Genomic DNA, 20,558 nt, shown 5'->3' with positions numbered 1-20,558 from the left:
TAAGAGGGTAGTCAAAACCAGTTATGCCAATCGAATGAGGGCCATCATCAGCAAAACCGTCAGAGGGCGCTAGAAGTGCCTGAGTGATGGATGCTTGATTTTGACTTGCTTTATGGAAAAAATGTTCGTTTTTCGATATTTTGACATATGAATCAGCTGTAAATAATATGCCCCTAATTCTTTCGGACGTATTCGATCCATGAGTAGTTCCGATCATAAATTTACAAATGATAAACAAATTCTTACCAAAGGGTTTGTCGAGTGCAAGAAAATTTTAACTTCGAATGAATACGAGTTGGCAAGGACATTTATTTCGAAAGGAAAATATAAAAAAATTATTGAATACAGTGTGAAAAATATAGTAAGTTGAAAAAATGAATAATACCAGTCATCAACCGAAGGCGATTTTGGATACTAATGAAATCGAAACGTCGTGAAGTTGTTCGATTTGAAGTATTCATTCTTATTACCTCTTTTCATCATTTGTTTTTATCATTTCATCTCAATTTTCATTATTACATTTTTTCAATGTATTCTTTTTTAACTAGGTTATTGAGTCAGAAGTGAGTGGGCCTATTCAACCTTCCACCCTTTTTCAACTAGCTCATAGATTTCATTAACTGAGACTATGCTGCATAAGTTGCCACCTTACCGCTCAATACCTTCCGACCTAGTATCGCTGGTCTTCAACCTTCCTTCTTCAAAATATTTTTCAACTCCTCGTCGCATAATTTAAATTCTCATTTTGTTCATTTGTTAATATCGAATAAACCACGAAAACTGACCTCCAGTGTTGCCAATGGTATATCTACAAAATATACACATCATCCAACCAAAATACCCGATTGTAACAGCACGCTATTTCTAAATACTCACATATCATCCCCTTTTTGTGTTGAGGCTTTTAAAACTCCTTTTTTCCACAAGAAAAAAATAGAATTGAATATTCTACGTACATAAAAACATATATATATATATATATATATATATATATATATATATATATATATATATATATATATATATATATATATATATATATATATATCGAAATCAGGATACAACACAAACGTACGGAGTCAACAACAGGAGCCAACCGCACATTTGTGGTTCCAGTTAGAAGACCTAGAATTCCCAGGCTACATCTAACATGACCACGGAGGCAGCGTGACATCCGGGTCCAGGATATAAATACAGATAGAGATTTTATCGAGTGTGTATGATACAAATCAAGAATGGAATAATTCGTGGACACAACACTCAAAAAATAGGGGGGCAAACCGCGGACACGTGTTTCTGGCTATTGGCCTCATCAGCGCGGTGATTCCAAAAAATGTATTCAGGTGAAATTCTTTTCTTGAAAGTAATTTATTTAGATCATACGTACTATTGAGTTTCATTCAATAGAAAGGTACCTACTGATGTCATTCAGTTTTATTATTTTTTGATATAATGTGAACATACACATAAAAAAAACAACATAAAAAAATGTCGGTGCCGTTCACTACCGATATGTCCATGTCGTGATATGGGTTGGAGCCCTATTTTCGAAGGTGAATTGAAATAATAAATAAAGGTGGTAGGGTTTCGAGAGTTTGGGACTATGTAATTGAATAATTCCTCCTCTGTTAAAATCTATTTTCAATTCCTCAATTGTTGATAGTTTTTGAGATATGAACGAATAACTGAATGTAATTTTTTTCGCCTCAATTTGTTAATGATAATTGCAATTTACTATTACTGTAAATTCAGAAGTGGGTTTGCTTGGCCTTTTCTAATTCAAAAAAGTTAATCTCAAGTAATATACCAAAAATCAAAATTTAATGAGCGAAATGGTTCAAATCGTTCAACTAGTTTGTGGAAAAGAAGTGATTAGATTACAACAGTATAATGTGAGATCTAACATTTCATCAATTGAATTCAATATCAATTGTCATAATCTCACAATCGTCATGTGAAAATATTTCTGGAGCATGTTATATTAATCGCTTCATTACTCTGATAATGCCAACTAAGTTCATTTGTAGATGAAACCCATTGGAAAAGGAAGCAAATATGACAAAAATAAAATGAAAAAAAATTACGGGCGATCTAAGCTCGGAAAATGGAAGGGGATGAGTTAAAAGTAAAAAACGGTTTTTCCGGCAAAATTACAAGTCCTATGGAAAGAAAGTTGAATGGCAGAGTTGTAGGTAATAAAAAGATCTACAAGTAACTTTTTTCACATAAACTCAAAATTTATGCGAAGAATTCAAAAAACCAATTTTTTGGTATTTTATTTTTATATTCTACTGAAAAAAGCACCCTGATTTTCAATTGAAAATTCACACGTAAAAATATGTTTAAAAAAATCTATGTGCTTCTTGTTCCTTAAGATCTCTACTCTTTGATGGTGTGAAAAAAGTATACATTACTATTGCAAATTGTCTCAGAAAATGCAAAAAAAAATGAAAAAACTCGAATCTGAAAATTGTTTTTTCATCATTATGTTAAATTCTGAGAATTCTGAGCTATTTATTGAAATTTTATTCAAATAATCAAGATATTTAATTTTTCAAGCCATGTTCTGGAAATGTAGAAGATCTATTTTTCACGTCTAATTGTTTCAAATATGAATCTTTCAAAAATATTGTTGCATTTCTGCATTGTTTTTCTGGTTGCGATACAATATCTGGATTTATCGGAAAGGGAAAAAAAGTATGATAAATTCCTTATTAAATGATAAAAATGACCAATATTTTTTATAATCAAGATACGAACAAAGATATCAAAAAATATCAAAAAATGGAATACAATTAAACAAAACTGTTCGTAAATATGGAAATGACAATATAATAACACTGAATCAATGAAGATTTCGAAAATATCTATTGGTAAAAATTACATCTTTCATATTGACAAATCTCCCATCCATAGAAGGTGCAGAAGAACAACATTGTTACAGGGCATTTCATCAGCTTCAAATATGGCTGGGTAACGAACTGACAGCAACAGATAGAGGCTGAAAGGAACATTAAAGTGGCGTTATGCTCAATTTTACAGAAAATATAGCTCAAAACTATTTGTTGCACCTGTGAAACTGGATGTAATAGTCAGAAATGTGGCCGACAAAAACATGGTTTGAAATGCTCAAATTGTCATTGTTATGAAAAATGCTTCATTAAAGGATTGTAGGCTTTAACGGCTGGCGTTAATGTTCTGATTGTTTTCCGGGTTTTGCCGTGGTCTTCTTTAGGTTTAGGAATTGTAACCGAAGAAGACCACGGCAAAACCCGGAAACCAACCAAAACAAATGCTCCAATGGAGACTGGAAAAAATATTGGAGACGAAGATGATGATGGTCTTGAAGATCTACTAGAATCGGAAAGGTTTTCGAATCTACAAACTAATGGATAAGTGATTAGAATTCAAGAAATGTACATATAAATCACAAGATTATTGTATTTAAAAATATTGTAATGAATAACGTAGTCAGTATAATAGTTATTTATGTATCAAGGGAATTAGGAGGGCCTTAATTACCGATGGCAAAGTTTGCGTCCCGAGGGCCTCTGGCCCGAGGGACAGCAATTGCCTGAGGTTATTAAGGCTCATTAATTCCCGTGGTACATAGATAATTTTATTTCTGACCGATTTCAATAAAATTTTGTTCATTTTTGAAACGGAAAAATGTACCAATTCATTACCTTCCCGGTATATTTGAATCAGGTACCGTTGATTATAGTAGAGTTTTCTTGTTGCTAGGTTGTTGCTATGTTACTTGTTTATAAACAGAACTTTGTTATCAAGCTGTGTTTGCGGTGAAAACGTGTTTTCTCCCCCAAATATAATGGAGGATATTTTGAAAAAAGCTGAACAAGCAAGAGAATCATTAATTCCATCGAAAAGTGAAGCCGTATACCAAAAAGAATACAAGATATATCTGGACTGGCTGACACGGAAAAATGTTATGCCAAAAGATGTCACTGAAACTGTATTTAGAGGGAATTATAAAATCTATAATGTCCCAAGGGAGTTATAACCCTCTTTATTGATAGCGTAACTATGACGATATAAGCTTATAATATCCCGGTCAGAAATAAAGTATTTAAATTTCAAGCATTTTTTTTATTGAAATGTCTAACATTTACATGCATACGATTTTCTATGACATAAATTCAATTATAATTTAATTAATCAGATTAATACTGGAAAAAATTCTGCAGTCACAGTTTTTAGGTGAAATATGATACCGAAGAATTCTTCGGGATCTGATTTTACCTAAAAGAGGGTAAAAACACGTGATCCTGGGAAAGTATAGTTGTGTGAATATTTCGGCATTTTGAAACATTAATGAGATAACGCAAGTTGGGTATGAAATAAGATATAACAGTCTCTGTCTTACTCTGACTATACTACTCTTCAATGATTCCCACTGATTACTAATATTCAGACAACACTGTCGGAAGAGCTATCCACTGTAGTTCGAATCGCAAGAGTATATGCGGAGGACTTACAGCTGTGAGTTTGTCAACAAGTAAGTATACACCCGGATGAGGCAAAAACCGTAGTTTGGTAGGAAGACCCAGAGATATCAACATGCATACAAAATTTTAAAAATTGTGTTTCAATTCAAGGCATTTCCACCATAAATGGAAAGCAAATGTCACATATACGCGGCTAAAATCATCATAAACGCACTCCTTCTGGTGGAAGACTTATTGCTGCGTTTCCTGTGGAGGACCTATATATAGCGGGATATATATATATATATATATATATATATATATATATATATATATATATATATATATATATATATATATATATATATATATATATATATATATATATATATATATATATATATATATATATATATAATTTTAACTCTCTAGTACAAATTTAGTTTTTTTACAGTTTTTCGAAAATTTGACATTTGCCGATTTCTCAAATTTAGCCAAACCTCAACAAAGTTAGTGGTTTATGTGGTTTATGCCTAACTTATCTTTCCAATGCATTTTTATTACCAATTGCAATTCTAAATACAACTTATTTCACAAAAATTTAAAACACCAGAAAAAATTATGCCAAAAATGATGCAAAGTTGATACAGTTTTTAAAAACAGATAAATATTTCACTTTATTTCTACTTTTTGCGAAATAGCTTGATACATAAGCATAATTAAAAAACAATATCAATGAAAAGTCAATAATTTATTCTTTACTGCACTTTTCAAACAGTTAAACTTTTATTTACTAATTACGAAAAATTACAACGAAATTAAACTAAGGGTACTGTGGAAACAATTGAACTGAACTGAATAAGCAAAATATTTTATTGTCATATGACATTTGTTGAATAACTCAAAATAGTGTTTATCAGTTTTAGATTTAAAATAGTTTATTCGTTGTCTAGTGTGTTGTAAAAAATGCTGAATCTTCAACAGAAAATTGAAATCGTTTTAATATGCGGCGAGAATACTGGTCACCGACAAGTAGCTGATATTTTCAATGCCAGACATCCTGCAAGAAATATTCATCAGTCAACAGTTAGTAGGATAATAGCTAGGTTTAAATCTACTGGCTCGGTTGAGAGTGATTTTAGAAAAGCACATCAGCCTTCTAGACATACTGCAGAAGTGGAATTTGAAATATGTTTGGATGTCGTAGAACATAAAAAACAAGTATTCAAGATATTGCAGATAGAACAGATGTTAACCGAGAGAGTGTACGACGTATTTTACACAAAAATAAATTTACGCCTCATAAACCGAAATTTATCAATACATTAAAAGAAAGGGACTTCGATATGCGCTTGTATTTTTCTTTTTGGTTTCAAGGGGAAAAAGAAGAAAATTATCATTTTCCTTATCAAATTTTATGGACAGATGAAGCGACGTTCTCTTCAAATGGCGTTGTGAGCTCGCAAAACTGCAGGTGGTGGGCAAAAGAAAACCCACATTTCGTAATCGAATGTCGAGATCAATATTCGTTTAAGACGAATGTATTGGGTGGCATATTAAACGATCAAATTATAGGACCATACTTTTTTAGACATAATTTAAATTCTGCGTACTACCTACACTTTGTGAATACCGAACAATCTGAAGTTTTCTAAATTATTTCTAATTGTTTAGTTTTCAAAATCTAAATTGATTTCTGAAGTAATTTTGTTCATGCCTATCTCATAAAAGATATTTAGTAAAAGTGAAATTACTTTCGTATAGTTCCTTCCCTTAGTTTAATTGCGTTGTAATTTTTCGTAATTAGTAAATCAAAGTTTAACTGTTTGAAAAGTGCAGTAAAGAATAAATTATTGACTTTTCATTGATATTGTTTCTTAATTATGCTTATGTATCAAGCTATTTCGCAAAAAGTAGAAATAAAGTGAAATATTTATCTGATTCTGTTTTTAAAAACTGTATCAACTTTGCATCATTTTTGGCATAATTTTTTCTGGTGTTTTAAATTTTTGCGAAATAAGTTAGGCATAAAGCACTTTGTTGAGGTTTGGCTAAATTTGAGAAATCGGCAAATGTCAAATTTTCGAAAAACTGTAAAATAACTAAATTTGTACTAGAGAGCAAAAAATTGGTATATGGGTAAAAAATGAAAAAATAATAATCTTTTCTCTTTACCGATTTTCGAAATTTCGAGCAATATCTGCTTTTCTGAACATTTTTTGGAAAAAATGTCAAATTGGACAGGGAAGAAAAATCACTTAATCGGTCATATGCATGTCATTTGGCATCATTTTTAAAGCACAATCTAATGGAGATATCAAAAGTTGCTTGAAGAGATGAACAAAAAAAAATCCCATATGATGCGGACTTTATGTGTGACACTGTATATATATATATATATATATATATATATATATATATATATATATATATATATATATATATATATATATATATATAATCACTGAGGTGATATAAATATCACTGAGGTTGGCCTCAGTGATATTTAAAATAATTTTTGTTTATTATTTGATTTTAATGTTGAACTTAGATTTGAGAAATGGGAAAACATTGAAATTAGTTTGGATAGTGATTCAAGATGATTATAGTTACAAATCAAACACTTAAACATATAAACGTCAATTTTGGTAAAATTATTGTGAATCTAATGAATAAATTCCTTTTTTTAATTCTAAAATTCTGATTTTGTACCAGGCCGGTACATGTGATCACAAAATAGGTTATAATATTAATTTTGAAAGAAAATGGAGAAGAAGAAATAAATGACATGACAGGTCAGAAAAACAATTACATTGTTGGATTCAGTATTGCCAAACTTTCATCCTATACAGGAATGCCAATTTGATTAATTATTTTATGTACTATATTCTAATAAATTCATCTTTATTGTTTTTTATACCATTATACCATACCATTTTATACCTTTATACCATTTTGATTTGATAATTCACAACTAAAAATAATAGCTTTGTGGTCAGAGAGATGTGTCTCAATTACTGATGCTTTATAACCTATAGTGAAATTTGATAAGATGTTATCTAGACAATTGTTTATTCAGTCTTGTATTTTCCGTGACAGTGATATTAAAGTTATTTATCAGTAGGAGATCTATTTTCTATTAAATTTTATGTTGAAATCACCATTTATGATAACATCGTACTTTTCACCTTTCCATAATAGATTGCTGAACACTTCAAGAAACTCTGAAAATACCCCATTTGAAGATCGATAAATAGTAACAATAATGATATTTTTATCAATAATTTCAATTGCCGAGATTTCACAGGTGAGATCGCGCGATAAGTTCGTTAGATCAACTCTATTAGAAACGTTAAGGCCTTTTCTTACCAAAATTGCAGTGCCACCATGGATATGAGCATTTCTGCAGTAATAAGAATCAATTTTAAAACCAGATATGTCAAGAAACAGTTTCAATTTCATTTAGCAGGGTTTCACTGAAACACAAAATGTCAAATGAAGTTTTTTGGTGATAATATTCTAGAAAACTCTCAATCTCATCAAGTTTATTTCGAATTGATTAAACTTTTTGATAAAAAATATTCAGGTCCACACTTTTTTCCTGGGTTTGTTCCATTTGAGGGTGATGCCTATCAGCTTAGATGGATTTGTATTTAAAAATCCGTGTTTCTCCTTTGATAACTATGGTATCTATTAAAGTCAAAACGTTTGTAAGCTATGCTTCCTGGTCAAGTTGATTGTAGATTTCATCCTTAAGATCGAAGTCGATACCAAACATAAAACATTTGCTTTGTGATTCATTTGTGGGCAGTTCTTTTATAATGATATCAGCATGTTTGGAAATGTTCTGATCTTTGATATATGTTGTTATTTTATCCGAGGTAACATGACGTTTGATTCGGTACAGATACAGCCATACTTTTTTACCTATGCCAAAATCCTCATGAGTTTCATTTTCTCCAATATTTTTTAATATACTTCCTTTTTTGTGTATTTTTGTTTGAAAGTCCTCAGATTCACGATATTTTTGCGGTTCATGATCGTGATAAATTATCTCATACATAATATTTAACTGAGTATCAAGTACACTTTTTACTATAGGTGCTTTTTTTTCAATTAATGATTCAGATTTCCCCTCTTTGTCCTGGACTATTTGTGAAGATTCAATAGGTATTTCCTCTGAGTCATTGTTTAATTGTAGTACAGGTGTATTTTGGACTTGTTTTTTTGTAGTATCTTGAGTTTGGGATTTCTTCAAGTGCGGTTTATCAGTTGACTTTTTTGTTGATTTTAGTTTTTCTTCCAAAACAGTGATGTTTTGTTTCAGCAACTGATTGTATTCTAGTAGTAAATTATATTCATCATTTTTTTCTTTTACTAATTTATGCATAAGTTGATTCTCTAGAATTAGAGTTTCATTTGTTATATTGCTAACTTATTTACATGAATTGTAGTGATAATTCCATCCTGGTCACAACACTTTATTCTGGTGTCACATAGCTTGATGCATTTTAATTTGTGTCTAACTGCACAAGATGTATGAAATACATTTCCACATTTTACGCACACAAGAACTTTAGTATGTTTGGTCTGACAACACTTAAATCTACTAACAATTGAATCGTTGTGAAATAACTTTGTTTGGAACCTTTTAATTTTCATTTGTTATTTGTTTTAATTTTCAGCTCGTGTTGTTATTTTTTTTTTTTGGTTGTTGCTTGTATGTTATTTCATTGTAATTTCAGTTATTTTCTTAATAAAATTGTTATTTTTCAGCTAATCTTATTAATTTTTTACAAATTCTTTCACGGATTTCAAATCAATTTATATCATCATAGACAATGGAAGTCCGAACTAATGAAATGCATCACTTTTTTGTACAGTAATGGAACTATTGCAAATTTTATAACGAATCACTTCATTTCCACTTTTTTGATATTGTAATTTTAATTTTGCTAACCAACTTCAAAATTCTGGAATTTCTTCCCATGATTGGCAATATTTATTCAACTTATGTATTTTGAGCACTTTTCTTTATTTCAAAATAGTGTGCTCAGTTTAAAATGAAAGAGGAATAATTTCCTGTTTACATTTTTATAATACATAGGGACCTTAAGTGTGTTCACTACACCTGACCCGTGCCTCTCTGAAGACTTATAGGGTTGTCGCTCGTAGAGGGACGATAATCTGTTAAGTCAAACTCACTGATAAGCCTTGCTGGGAGATTCGGGCGACATGTTTTCTGGTTCATACATCACTGATTTAGGAATGAAAAAATTGCAATTTGTTAAACTATACTATTTTGCTCAGGTCAGCAATCACTTGTTATATTTAACTTTTTGTTAGAGTTTCTTGAAAATCTTTCATTTTCAAATAATTCATTATCCAAAAAAACTGGTATTGATGAACTCATTAAAAAAATATGACAACCATTGTATTTTTTCTTTCAGAATATCTAAGGAGATTTTGGGAGTAGCAATTTCAAGCATAGCTAAGTAATTGAAGTGATCAACATAGTGAACTTCTTTTGAATGTGTAACGATGCATAAATAAAGCGATCAGTTATCATGTTACATCGTTTAATCCAATCATAAAAACGTTTTAAAATTAAATATCCCTAAGTCACAATAAACATAAATAATTTCTTGTATATACATACTTTCCTATAACACTAATTCTGCATAATAAGATACACAGTTTCGGTCCAAATCACTAGTTAGATAATGGAAAAAATCACAAACTTGGGATGAAAAATGCTCCTCACTTAAATTCATCTCAACTTAGTAATTAGGGATATATACATCTTCGGGATAGTTTATTCCCAAAATTTTATGGCATGCTCCATAAGCTGCCATCCGCTTGGCTGCTTTCTTGTTTGGACCTGAAAAATAAAAACACCTCATAACATTATTGAACTAAGATATCTTGTATAGATATCGATTTTGAGATGCAGAACAATTTCTAATTTTAATTATGTAGTCCTCTATGCTCTTCTTTTACTCTTGTTACCAATACACTATTTTTTCTCTAACATGATAAAAAATTACCAAACAGATGAATCTGTTTAAAATCTGTTACACGGGTTGGACGGTAGCAAATGAAGATCGATCGTTCAGACTAGGGTTTGAACCACCTACCAACACGGCAGTCAATTCGAGTGAGTGAACAAAGCACCCACGCCGAACCGCTTGGCTACCGACTGACCTATGGCAGGGATCATGATATATATATATATATATATGACATGCTCAGGGTTGCCCCTTTCCTTTCATGCAGACCTACGACTTTGCACCTGTGCAACGCCTTTGACTTGGAAGATTCATCGCAAATTATTTCCCACCGGAATATTAATCATTATAAATAAATATATATATATATATAGATAAGTACTTTTTGATCATTCCCATATTGATTTCAATTTAAGAGCCACCAATATGGGAATGAACAAAAAGTACTTATCTATTCATTTTTTGATTTTCATGGAATTATTTTCCAGCAGCATGACTGCATTAACCTTTCTAGATTTTATATATATATATATATATATATATATATATATATATATATATATATATATAGACCTTTTGGAAAAATTATTAGCATGTCAACACCCACCATAATAATTTAGTGATGTCGATTCATTCACAGGAATATATTCAAATTGTGCCCATAAATCAAAACTTTTAAATGGTGTGTTTACAATGATATAGAAATGTTTTGTTTTTTTAACATTTTTATGGGTATTTTCATCTATGATCTAAAAATTTTATTGAAAAGAAACTTTTATAGAACAAAACAATTATGACCTGTTAGATTACAACAAAAACCATGATAAAAAAATATGTGAAAATGCTTTAACCGCTGTAAGATGGAAGACAAGCCTTGGTTACATTTTGGCGATAAATTGTGAAATATGAACATACTTTTTAATTTACTTGCCAATTGTCAAAAATTACTTGTAACCTAAAGTGATTCAATGATTCATAAACGTTTCAAGTAAACAACTCGTCACATAAACTGTCATCAAAATCCTGACTTCTCCACCGAGTTCAGCAGGTTCTGGTTTAACACCTCCCAGAATTGCAGGAAATTCAAGTTCTAGTAGACTTCTCAAAACTCTACCTAATGAAAAAAATCCAATATTTCCAAAAATATATGATCATAAGGGTGCTTCCATTTTAAATTGATGGAAACATACTACTTACTATACACGGTATAAACCGATTCAGGATAACTCCCTATAACTTTTGTCTCTCCTGGTATCAATGTCAAACTTTCAACAGAAAATTCAAATGTTGCACTTGTTAACCAAGAAAATGAAAGATGTATTTAACGTAAAATTCGAGCACAGACAAACTCTCTAAGTTTCAAAAATTCTTACCTGTTCCAAGGAAAACATCCTCATCTACAATACATTTGAATGAAAATAAAACATTGGGAGGAACACCAGTCTTGCCAACTTCCTCAAAATGAGCTTGAGGCAACATCTGGTTGATCATCATTAAGGGATTAACTGTTTCAGGATTTGCTGGCATCTTTTTTGCCTGTTTGGGTTCGTTTACTTTAGAACTAACTGTGCCCTGAAAGATAAAATATTTGATTAATCGACCACTAAAAATACTATTTCAATTTTACTTACTTCACTCAAACCTTGTTCCCACGAAGAGAAAAGTTTAAAAAGAGCAAATGAAACCACATGCTGCCACGGCAGAGGGTTCTGGGCATCTTCTTCCGATAAGTCCATGTTTTCATTTCCTTCTTCATCCTTCTTCACTTCTGATAATTTATGTGATTTTACAAAATGTTTCAGAGCTGTTTCAGCTGCTGCATTTTTGGCTTGCATTTTATTACGACCTAAAATAATTTTCGGCATTATTTTTTTGGATGTAATAGTTTTTCACAAATTAAAAATCTGATGCAAACATACTTGAAAAAATATACAAATTTGAAATGGACACTGAAACGTTTCAAATATTCGAAAGAATTACTGTGTGCTCCTTCACTATGGCCAATTTTATTGAAATATAAGAAGCCGACTCTCAGGTGCAAGTTTAGGCAACTCAACAAATGAATTGACCAAAACGGCCAAACAAGTGTCTTACCACCTAATCGTTTTATCTACCACAGGTGTAACGCTAGATAATTTTATATTATAAATTATCCTGCTGACTCCATGTGGTGAATTTTTCTATTAATGCATTGATTACAATATAAGCAATTCATCCCAACTTACCAAATCCAACATGTTCTGATCCTTCATATACTACAGTAGCTTTGAAAGAATTTCCGTTGAACTTTGTGGGAAGTTCCTCAACAGCATAAGTAGTGCTCTTAACAAGTTCGTTCAAAATCATAACTGCATTTTTAGGTTTCAATGTTCGAGTCAACATCACATTGCGCCTACGTGTTCTTTCTTTCTTTGCGATTTTACCTGAAATGTTTAATATTATAGATATCATTACAGAAATGAATATCTAAACAGCACTAACAGTTCATCAGAAAATATTCATTTCACTTATTGAAATCAATATCAAATTTGCGCAGAGATTTGTCATCATGTTTCACCTATGAAATGTAGATTATAATAATAATATATATTTGTAGAGATTTACAACATATGATGACAAAATCAGGTGTTCAAAATTTCAATAAACATAGTTGTTTTCTATTTCACAAGAAATTGTTTTTTTTTTATATTCATTATTTAAGCTTTTTTACACTCTGGTATATCACAATCTAATCAATTTTTATATTGTTTTATTGTTCATCAAAACATATTGTAGATATATTTCATGTGAAAACCAACTGCAAGAGTTATTTAGTTACAGAGCTTCATTATTCCTTTTTTCATTTGTAATTTTTAATGTTTCATGCATCTTAACACATTCACTGCGAATGACGCCAATTGGAGGCATCTGGTCATTCTACTTTGTGCGACTGACGCCTTATAGCGCACATGTGTTTCTCTCAATAAATGTGTTAGTATTCAGTCCGCACTGAACAGAAGTAGTTGTATTTCAGTCCGCACATTTAAACAGTATTGTTCCAGAGATTTCGGGGTGGTTCGTAATTTTGTGAATTTTAAAACTTTCTACAGCTTATTTAAATATGAGTGAAGTAGACAATAATCTGGCAGGTCCTTCGGGTGTTAAAAGATGTAAAGTGACAATAAGAGATCCAAATAAACTAACGGTTGATGAAATGTTACAGTTAGTGGACTGTTCAGATGACGAAGATTAAACTTTTGAGCTAAGTTCTGATGATGACCTTGAGTCAGAAAGTGAAGGGGAAAATTATGGTAATTTATTTCGTTTGTTTTTATTGTTTTGTTTACTGTATAAAGATGTTTTCTGTTCGTCATACGTAATACGGCAGAAGAAACAATCGACCAAGAATACCAGGTAACATTCAATACTGACAAAGAAAGTTGGCGAGATATTTGTTTCGGTATGAAACATTTTCCTTTTACTGAAACCATCGAATGCTTGTTGACCTTCAGACAGAGGCGAAACCCTTAGACTTTTTGTTGATAATGGGTTTCTTGAAAATATCATAACAGAAACGAATAAGTATTCAGAAAACTTGTTTTTGTGTCAAGGGGTGGTAATGAAAAGACTAGGATAACTGATTGGAAAGATCAAAAAGAAGAAGAGCTCCTGAAGTTTATTGGTTTGGTGTATCATATGGGCAATGTGAAACTGAACAAACTTCAAAACTATTGGAGGACCAGTCGGCTATTCAATTTCAAATGTTTTACGGATCACATGAGCCGGGATAGATTTTTGGCGATACTCCGGAGTTTGCGTTTTTCTACGAATCCGGATCCAAATCAACCCGAATCAAACGGCCGTCTGTATAAAATTAGACCAGTTATAAATTATTTCAATGAGAAAATGAAGGAACTGTATTATCCCGGAAAAAAACTCTCTCTGGACGAATCTTTGGTTTTGTGGCGAGGTAGACTATTGTTCCGGCAGTACATTGCAAATAAGCGACATAAATATGGACTGAAGTTGTAATGTTGACAAAAAAAGGCAAATGTAATATAATTTAATTTTGTTTGAAAATGTTTTTTTTACTTGTATTTTTTCCAGTTGACCATTTTTACCCACTAACGCCATATGGCGTCATCCGCACATATCCTTGAAACTCTGGTACTGTGCGTAGGACGCCAATAGGCGTCCGAGCCTGATTTTTGTATAAATGAATAATTACTGCTTTTTACAAAAAAAAAACATTAGAATAGCATACAGCCCCAAACACCTTATTTAAAAAAATAAACATTCCCCGCACAGGAGTAGAGTCCTTAATTATTTTACGCATCATATCAGTTTCATCCAACAAAACTTCTCAATTTTCAGAGGTTAGGGTATTTCAAAGTTATGCAAAATCAACTAAAGTTTTATATTGATTTTTTGTCATTTTCTAAAATCGATTTATGATTATTATTCATTTGGAGCATAACTGCTATAAACGAAAAGACACCTCAATCATTTTCTAATGACGTTAACTCTGTTAATGATTTCGAAACCCTGGCAAATGGACCAAATTCGAAGCATCTAAAAATACACTTGAAAACGAACCTTTGTTATGGAACCAGAATGGCTTCTTTTTTACTTCAGTTGAAGTATCCATGGCCTCCAAGTTTGCATTTTCTACTTCAGGGTTTTCTACAGAAGGAGCAAAGGCATTGTTCTGAGCTGGAGTGGTTTCCATTGTAATTTGTTGTGGCTGAACCTGCTGCTGTTGAGGCTGTTGTGTTACCTGTTGCTGTACAGCTTGGGTCGGCTGCTGTTGCACTTGGGCCGGCTGCTGTTGCACTTGGGCCGGCTGCTGTTGCACTTGGGCCTGCTGTTGTTGCACTTGGGCTGGCTGCTGTTGTTGAGCTTGTTGCTGTTGCTGATTAGGTTGTTGTTGCACCTTTGCCTGGGGTTGCTGCTGTTTAATCTGTGGTTGAGGTTGCTTTGCTTGAGGTATCTGTTGCTTAGCTTGCTGCTGTTGAGTATACTTATTTGAATATGAGTATTGTAATAAGATTCACGTGGTGAAATGAAGCATAGTTAGGGACGGTATGACCACTATGGGAATCACCGTGACATCTGTTGAGCTGATAGTAAAAAAATAAAATATCTCAACAATGTTACCAAAATGTTGGCTGCCAAATTCAGCAGTAAGCTTCATGAGAAGATTGTAGGTAGAGATGATAAAATGAATAAAATTCTTGTGAAGAGTCATATGGGATAAGCATATCTGTAATATTTTCACAGAGGCACTGCAACTGTCTATCAAGTATTACAAATCTCAATATTCATGCACATGCAAAATAAAAGTTCGGACAAAAAAGTGTGTAAATTACATGAAATATGATAATGGACTTGAAGGTACAATAACAACAATAACGTTCTGTGGTGAGGAGAAACAGAAAAATAATAAGTGATGTATATTATTCAAACATTTTTTTTTACTCAGCGTCTGTCTACTATAATGGACTCCATGTAAAAAATGTAATAGGTTACTGAAAATTGCAATCCGAGTTAAGAAAGTAGCTTTTGAGAAAACCTGTGCTATTGAGGAAATGAATGAGAAATTACTTTGCAGTGCCACTCAAACTACTTCAGAAACTCATGTATGTTATGTTCAACAAGGGCCAGCTTGGCAAAATCAGAAACCGTCAAATATATCGGTTACCTTGGGAAAATTAAGTTTATGCGAATGATATTTTGAAATTTAGGAAGTCGCATTGCATCCCAGAGCTATCAAAAAGCATATTATAGCTTGGAAGAAAATCTTGAAGACATATTTTGAGCAACTGAATCTTTGAGGTAAAATGGACTGATTTATTTTACATGTAAATCAATTCTTAACTGCTTTGTAGAATCTTATGTCCTGTCTACATGTAAGCATTAGACCCCGTATTGTTCCATTTTTACAATTTATATATACAGGAAAAATATCACCCAGTATAGGTCACCGTTTTTAGCGACACCTCCACCGATGCATCACCGTAATCAATTAGTGAATTTTGAAATAGTTCTAAAATAAGTAACTTTTTGCTAATTTGATCGAATTTCTATATCTTTCAGTCTCCTACTTGTCAACACTAGCCCTCATCTTGATACATTGTAAACGGCATAATTTTTTTCTCTGAATATAGAAATATGACTTTCATTTCATCAAGTGAATATTTTTGATAAAAAAAAAAAAACAGAAAAAACAAACCTGTGCTGGTCCTTGATTTCTGAACTGGATGGATGTGTTTTGCTGTGGTGGTTGTTGTGCCCTCACTTGCTGTGGTGATGCTTGGCCAGCTGGTTTATTCTATGAATTCAGCTATGTGAGCAGGTTTTACTTTCGAAAAACCTCTAAAGGTTCGAAGCATCAATATAGGTGCATCTCTAACCGAGATGAAAGGAACATCATACGGTTAGAGATATCAACACGTTTTCTTATATCTTGACTCTAATTTGGTCAAATATATAAATAGCAGTCAGAATCGCAAATTAACGACACATTTAGTTCAAGTGGAAGATTGAGAAACCCCCAACTCCATTAATATTTTCGTCAGGTGTAAACATGTTTACACATGATGAGAGCATTATTGTTGAAGAGCATTTCAAAAACACCCACTTTCTAAGTTAACAGGGAGAAATATTTTATTCTGTATCGCTAACTTCCAATTATAACTCTATTCAGCCTTGGTTGAAATTCAATTGTTTCTTCAAAACCGCACATTCAAAAATCAAATAAAAAGCAATTGAAAAACAACAAATAATTGTAATAACACAAAAATAATAGTCAAGATATGTGACTGTTTGCTCTGCATAGTTTATAAGTACCAACATCTAAGTGCCATTAAAGTATGTCTGGCCTGAATGTTACTCATAATCTGTGTCCAGCAAACATTTTTAAATAGGTGCCTATATAAGTGCTACTACCATGGCTCTGCATAGCATTACTCGATGATAGTACCTGGGTTTCCATAAAAAACTGCAATTAGTGTTACTGACAGTCATCCAATGTGAATACCTCTACATTCAATAACCTTAATGGTAAAACTTCCTAAATACCAAATATAAGAAATAACACAAAATGTCCTCTGGGACAGACAAGAGGCATCAAGAGATTTGAAAGCTTGGTCAAAACAATTGTTATAATACTCGATGACATTGAAGAAACGATTCAAATGAATTTTGTCACATCTATTCAAATAAATGGTATAAAGGGAAAAAAGGATAAAATGTGGATACTTCAGTATAGGGGCATGTACAAGTTAAACATTCTACTTGTATCCAGTCTTGTGGTTTCAGTTTATAGGATTATACCAAAAAGTACAAATACACCTACTTTACAACACAAATATAAAACAAACGACCTCACAACATGCCAATGGAAAAAGTAGTTTTCGTTAATTTTGTTGAGATTTTTATAAGTTATGTGTCTATGAATTGATATCTCAATGGATACAGGACTGAAAACTCAACAGTTCCTAAGATTAGGCCTGAAGCCATTTATTAGTGAAATCGGTATAACATATTTATACTGGTGGGCCTTACTTTGAGACCTGCAAATCAAAGCAAATGACAGAGTCAATTACTAGTAAAACCGATAGAAAACAATATAATAGGATCAATTTATTGACTATGTTATATAAAAAAATATTTGTAGAAAGTCAAGTAATAAAATACACACGAAACATGTGTTGCTGTTTGGCAAATTATCAAGTGGAAATCCCACATTGTGTTTTTTGAAAACACAACAAAAGTTTTGAAATTGGTGAAAATAATGAATTCAACGATGAGTAAGGACAATAACTAATAGTTACAAAATATTTACCAATGAACCAACAGGTGAACCTATTATTGAATGTACTTTAAGTGCCAATGAATTTACTCAAGCAAGTAGCCATTCGTTCAGATACGAGTATCCCTGCCATAGATCATTTTATAGAACAAAATAAGGTGACACATTTGTGTGCGAGAACTCTGACTCAAGACATATAAGCTTACTACAAATTTAGAACAGTTATGATACAGCTATAAACAACTCAATTTTAATACTCCACTTTTTTATTATAAAGAATGTATCGAATATATGATGGTATATCTGTTTGATAGGTGCTAATTATGATTCCAACTCCCATGACCCACCTCTGTACTCATTAGAGTTTGGCCACTCTAGTGATTATAAGTTTCCTTCAAGATACAAATGCTATATTTCAATTTATACAGCATACATATGATTTTGTGGTAATCGCAATTTGATCAATTTTTTTTGATTATATACTAGTGCACCAGACTTATGATCCAAATATTGTCGGTCGGTACACAACCTTGATAATAATTGTAAATAATAAATTTTCTTGTTGAATTTGGATTGATTTTGCTATTTGATACTTTTCTGATGGGACTGCTGGCTCAGTAATATGCTACCAATTAACAATAAACACAAAGAGCAAGACTAAACCATATCAGTCAATGAACAAAATTTTTTTAATAAATGCTATTTCAATTCAATATGTATGAAGCTACCCCATACAAGGCAATAACTATGTTTCCACTTTGACCATAACTTGGTAATGTTGCTTGCCATAAAGTTGTCCAGAGCTATAAAAAAATCAATTTACTGCTTGGGAAAACTAAGCTATACCAGACGTCATTCCGCCAGTTATTTTACCTCCCTTATCCGTATTTTTTCCTTCATTCAGAATGAATAAAGTGTCAAAATTCAACATTTAAAATGGTGAAACTCTACACAGTAAACATATAAATATATACTTGATCAATTTCATGATAAGGCACATTTTAAAAACTAAAGGTCTTTAATATACCCCATATAAAACCCATTTGAAAGATATCCACTCAGAAACAAAATTTATGATAGAATAGAAAAACCGCCATTGACGGAAAATTCAAAATGGACTCCACCTACGACGATACAAAATAATGAAAAAAACAAAAACAGATAATTACCTGTCCACCTGGTACAAAATTGTTTGTTACAACAGGCCTACGTTGGCCGATATTGGCCACATTTTGTTGCTGTTGACCTGCAAACACGAAATTCCGTCAATCAAAATGTCACCCTTCAGTGAATCTGAAGCCAAGCCCAGTAGACAAAGATGTTTCAAGATTATTATTTTCACTCACCTCCAAATCCACCGCTTCTTCTAGTGCTATAAGACATATTTCAAACTCTGTTATTTACACAGACGGTGACAAAACACAAATATACTTGATTATCCAAAACTTGAAAATACTATTGAAATTATTTCTCCTTCTCGAGTGGAACACGCTCAAATTCAAACGACAAAGGAAAATGGCAGACACGAAATGAATGTTCGGAACCGGAAATGAAATTATGAATAAAGAGGAAAGTCAAAACCAGTTATGCCAATCGAATGAAGGCCACCATCGGCTGGCCGTCAGAGGACGCTGAAGGGCGAGAGATCAAGACGACACTTTAAAATTTAAAAAGCTGTTTTAAGTGCTGGAGAGATGAATGTCTAATATTGAAGTGTTTTATGAATTTTGAGTTCATTTTCCGATATTTCCACGTATAAATTAGCTGTCAACAATATGTCCCCTAATTGCTTCGGACGTCTTTGACCCGTGAGTATCACCGATTACAAATTTATAAATGAAAAACAAATTCTTACCAAATGGTATATCGAATGCAGAAAACTTTTTACTTCGAATGAAAACGAGTTGGCAAGGGCATTTATCTCGAAAGAAAAAAAAACAACAAAAAATTTGTGATGGACTGTTTGGAACCTTTGGTGTAGTAATAAATATTACTGGAGTTCTATCCCAACACCAAACCGTTATTTTTAACACCTCGACACGTGTTTAGGTCACCAAGTGATCATCTTCAAGTGGAAGATCAAACTATATATACATACAATATTGTCCTTATTTATACCATGAGTACTTGCGTCCTAACTGTCGTAAATTAATTTTACTTTTATTAATTTTACAATATTGTCTCATCTACTAGTCTTAAATTAATTTTACAATGTGGCCTTACCTAATAGTCAGGTAAATCTGATAAATAAAATATTATTTCAACAAGCTGTATATTAGGTATACAATTAGGTATTGGTTCACCATCGTTATT

General features: G+C 32.0%; 1 protein-coding gene and 1 long non-coding RNA gene across 5 annotated transcripts; one reads left to right on the top strand and one right to left on the bottom strand.

Annotated features, from left to right (window-relative positions):
• The first annotated feature begins 7,394 nt into the window (after window positions 1-7,394).
• Window positions 7,395-10,185, top strand: LOC141483763 (uncharacterized). The gene is made up of 2 exons (XR_012466277.1): window positions 7,395-7,752; window positions 9,896-10,185. It is a non-coding gene; the product is annotated as an uncharacterized lncRNA (long non-coding RNA).
• On the bottom strand, window positions 10,008-19,784 carry LOC111507551 (double-stranded RNA-specific editase 1). 4 transcript variants are annotated; one of them, XM_074178581.1, is made up of 9 exons: window positions 19,592-19,782; window positions 19,415-19,491; window positions 17,381-17,414; window positions 16,665-16,763; window positions 15,029-15,437; window positions 12,679-12,876; window positions 12,085-12,299; window positions 11,827-12,025; window positions 10,008-10,326 (listed from the first exon to the last, which is right to left on the bottom strand). In XM_074178581.1, the coding sequence occupies exons 3-9, from the start codon at window positions 17,396-17,398 to the stop codon at window positions 10,226-10,228; spliced, it is 1,239 nt and encodes a 412-aa protein (XP_074034682.1). In that variant the 5' UTR covers window positions 17,399-17,414; window positions 19,415-19,491; window positions 19,592-19,782; the 3' UTR covers window positions 10,008-10,225. The 4 variants fall into 4 exon arrangements, with proteins under 4 accessions (XP_074034682.1, XP_074034681.1, XP_023018648.2 ...); XM_074178580.1 differs by having other exon boundaries at window positions 15,029-15,440; window positions 19,592-19,781; XM_023162880.2 differs by lacking the exon at window positions 17,381-17,414 and having other exon boundaries at window positions 19,592-19,784.
• Window positions 19,785-20,558: the final 774 nt, after the last annotated feature.

The sequence above is a fragment of the Leptinotarsa decemlineata genome, unplaced genomic scaffold (assembly GCF_025532065.1).
Source record: "Leptinotarsa decemlineata unplaced genomic scaffold, Ldec_3_MD MMD2_tig00004067_RagTag_RagTag, whole genome shotgun sequence".
NCBI classification, from domain to species: domain Eukaryota; kingdom Metazoa; phylum Arthropoda; class Insecta; order Coleoptera; family Chrysomelidae; genus Leptinotarsa; species Leptinotarsa decemlineata.
The sequence above is the reverse complement of the archived record's forward strand: the minus strand, read 5'-3'. Positions and strand labels throughout refer to the sequence as shown.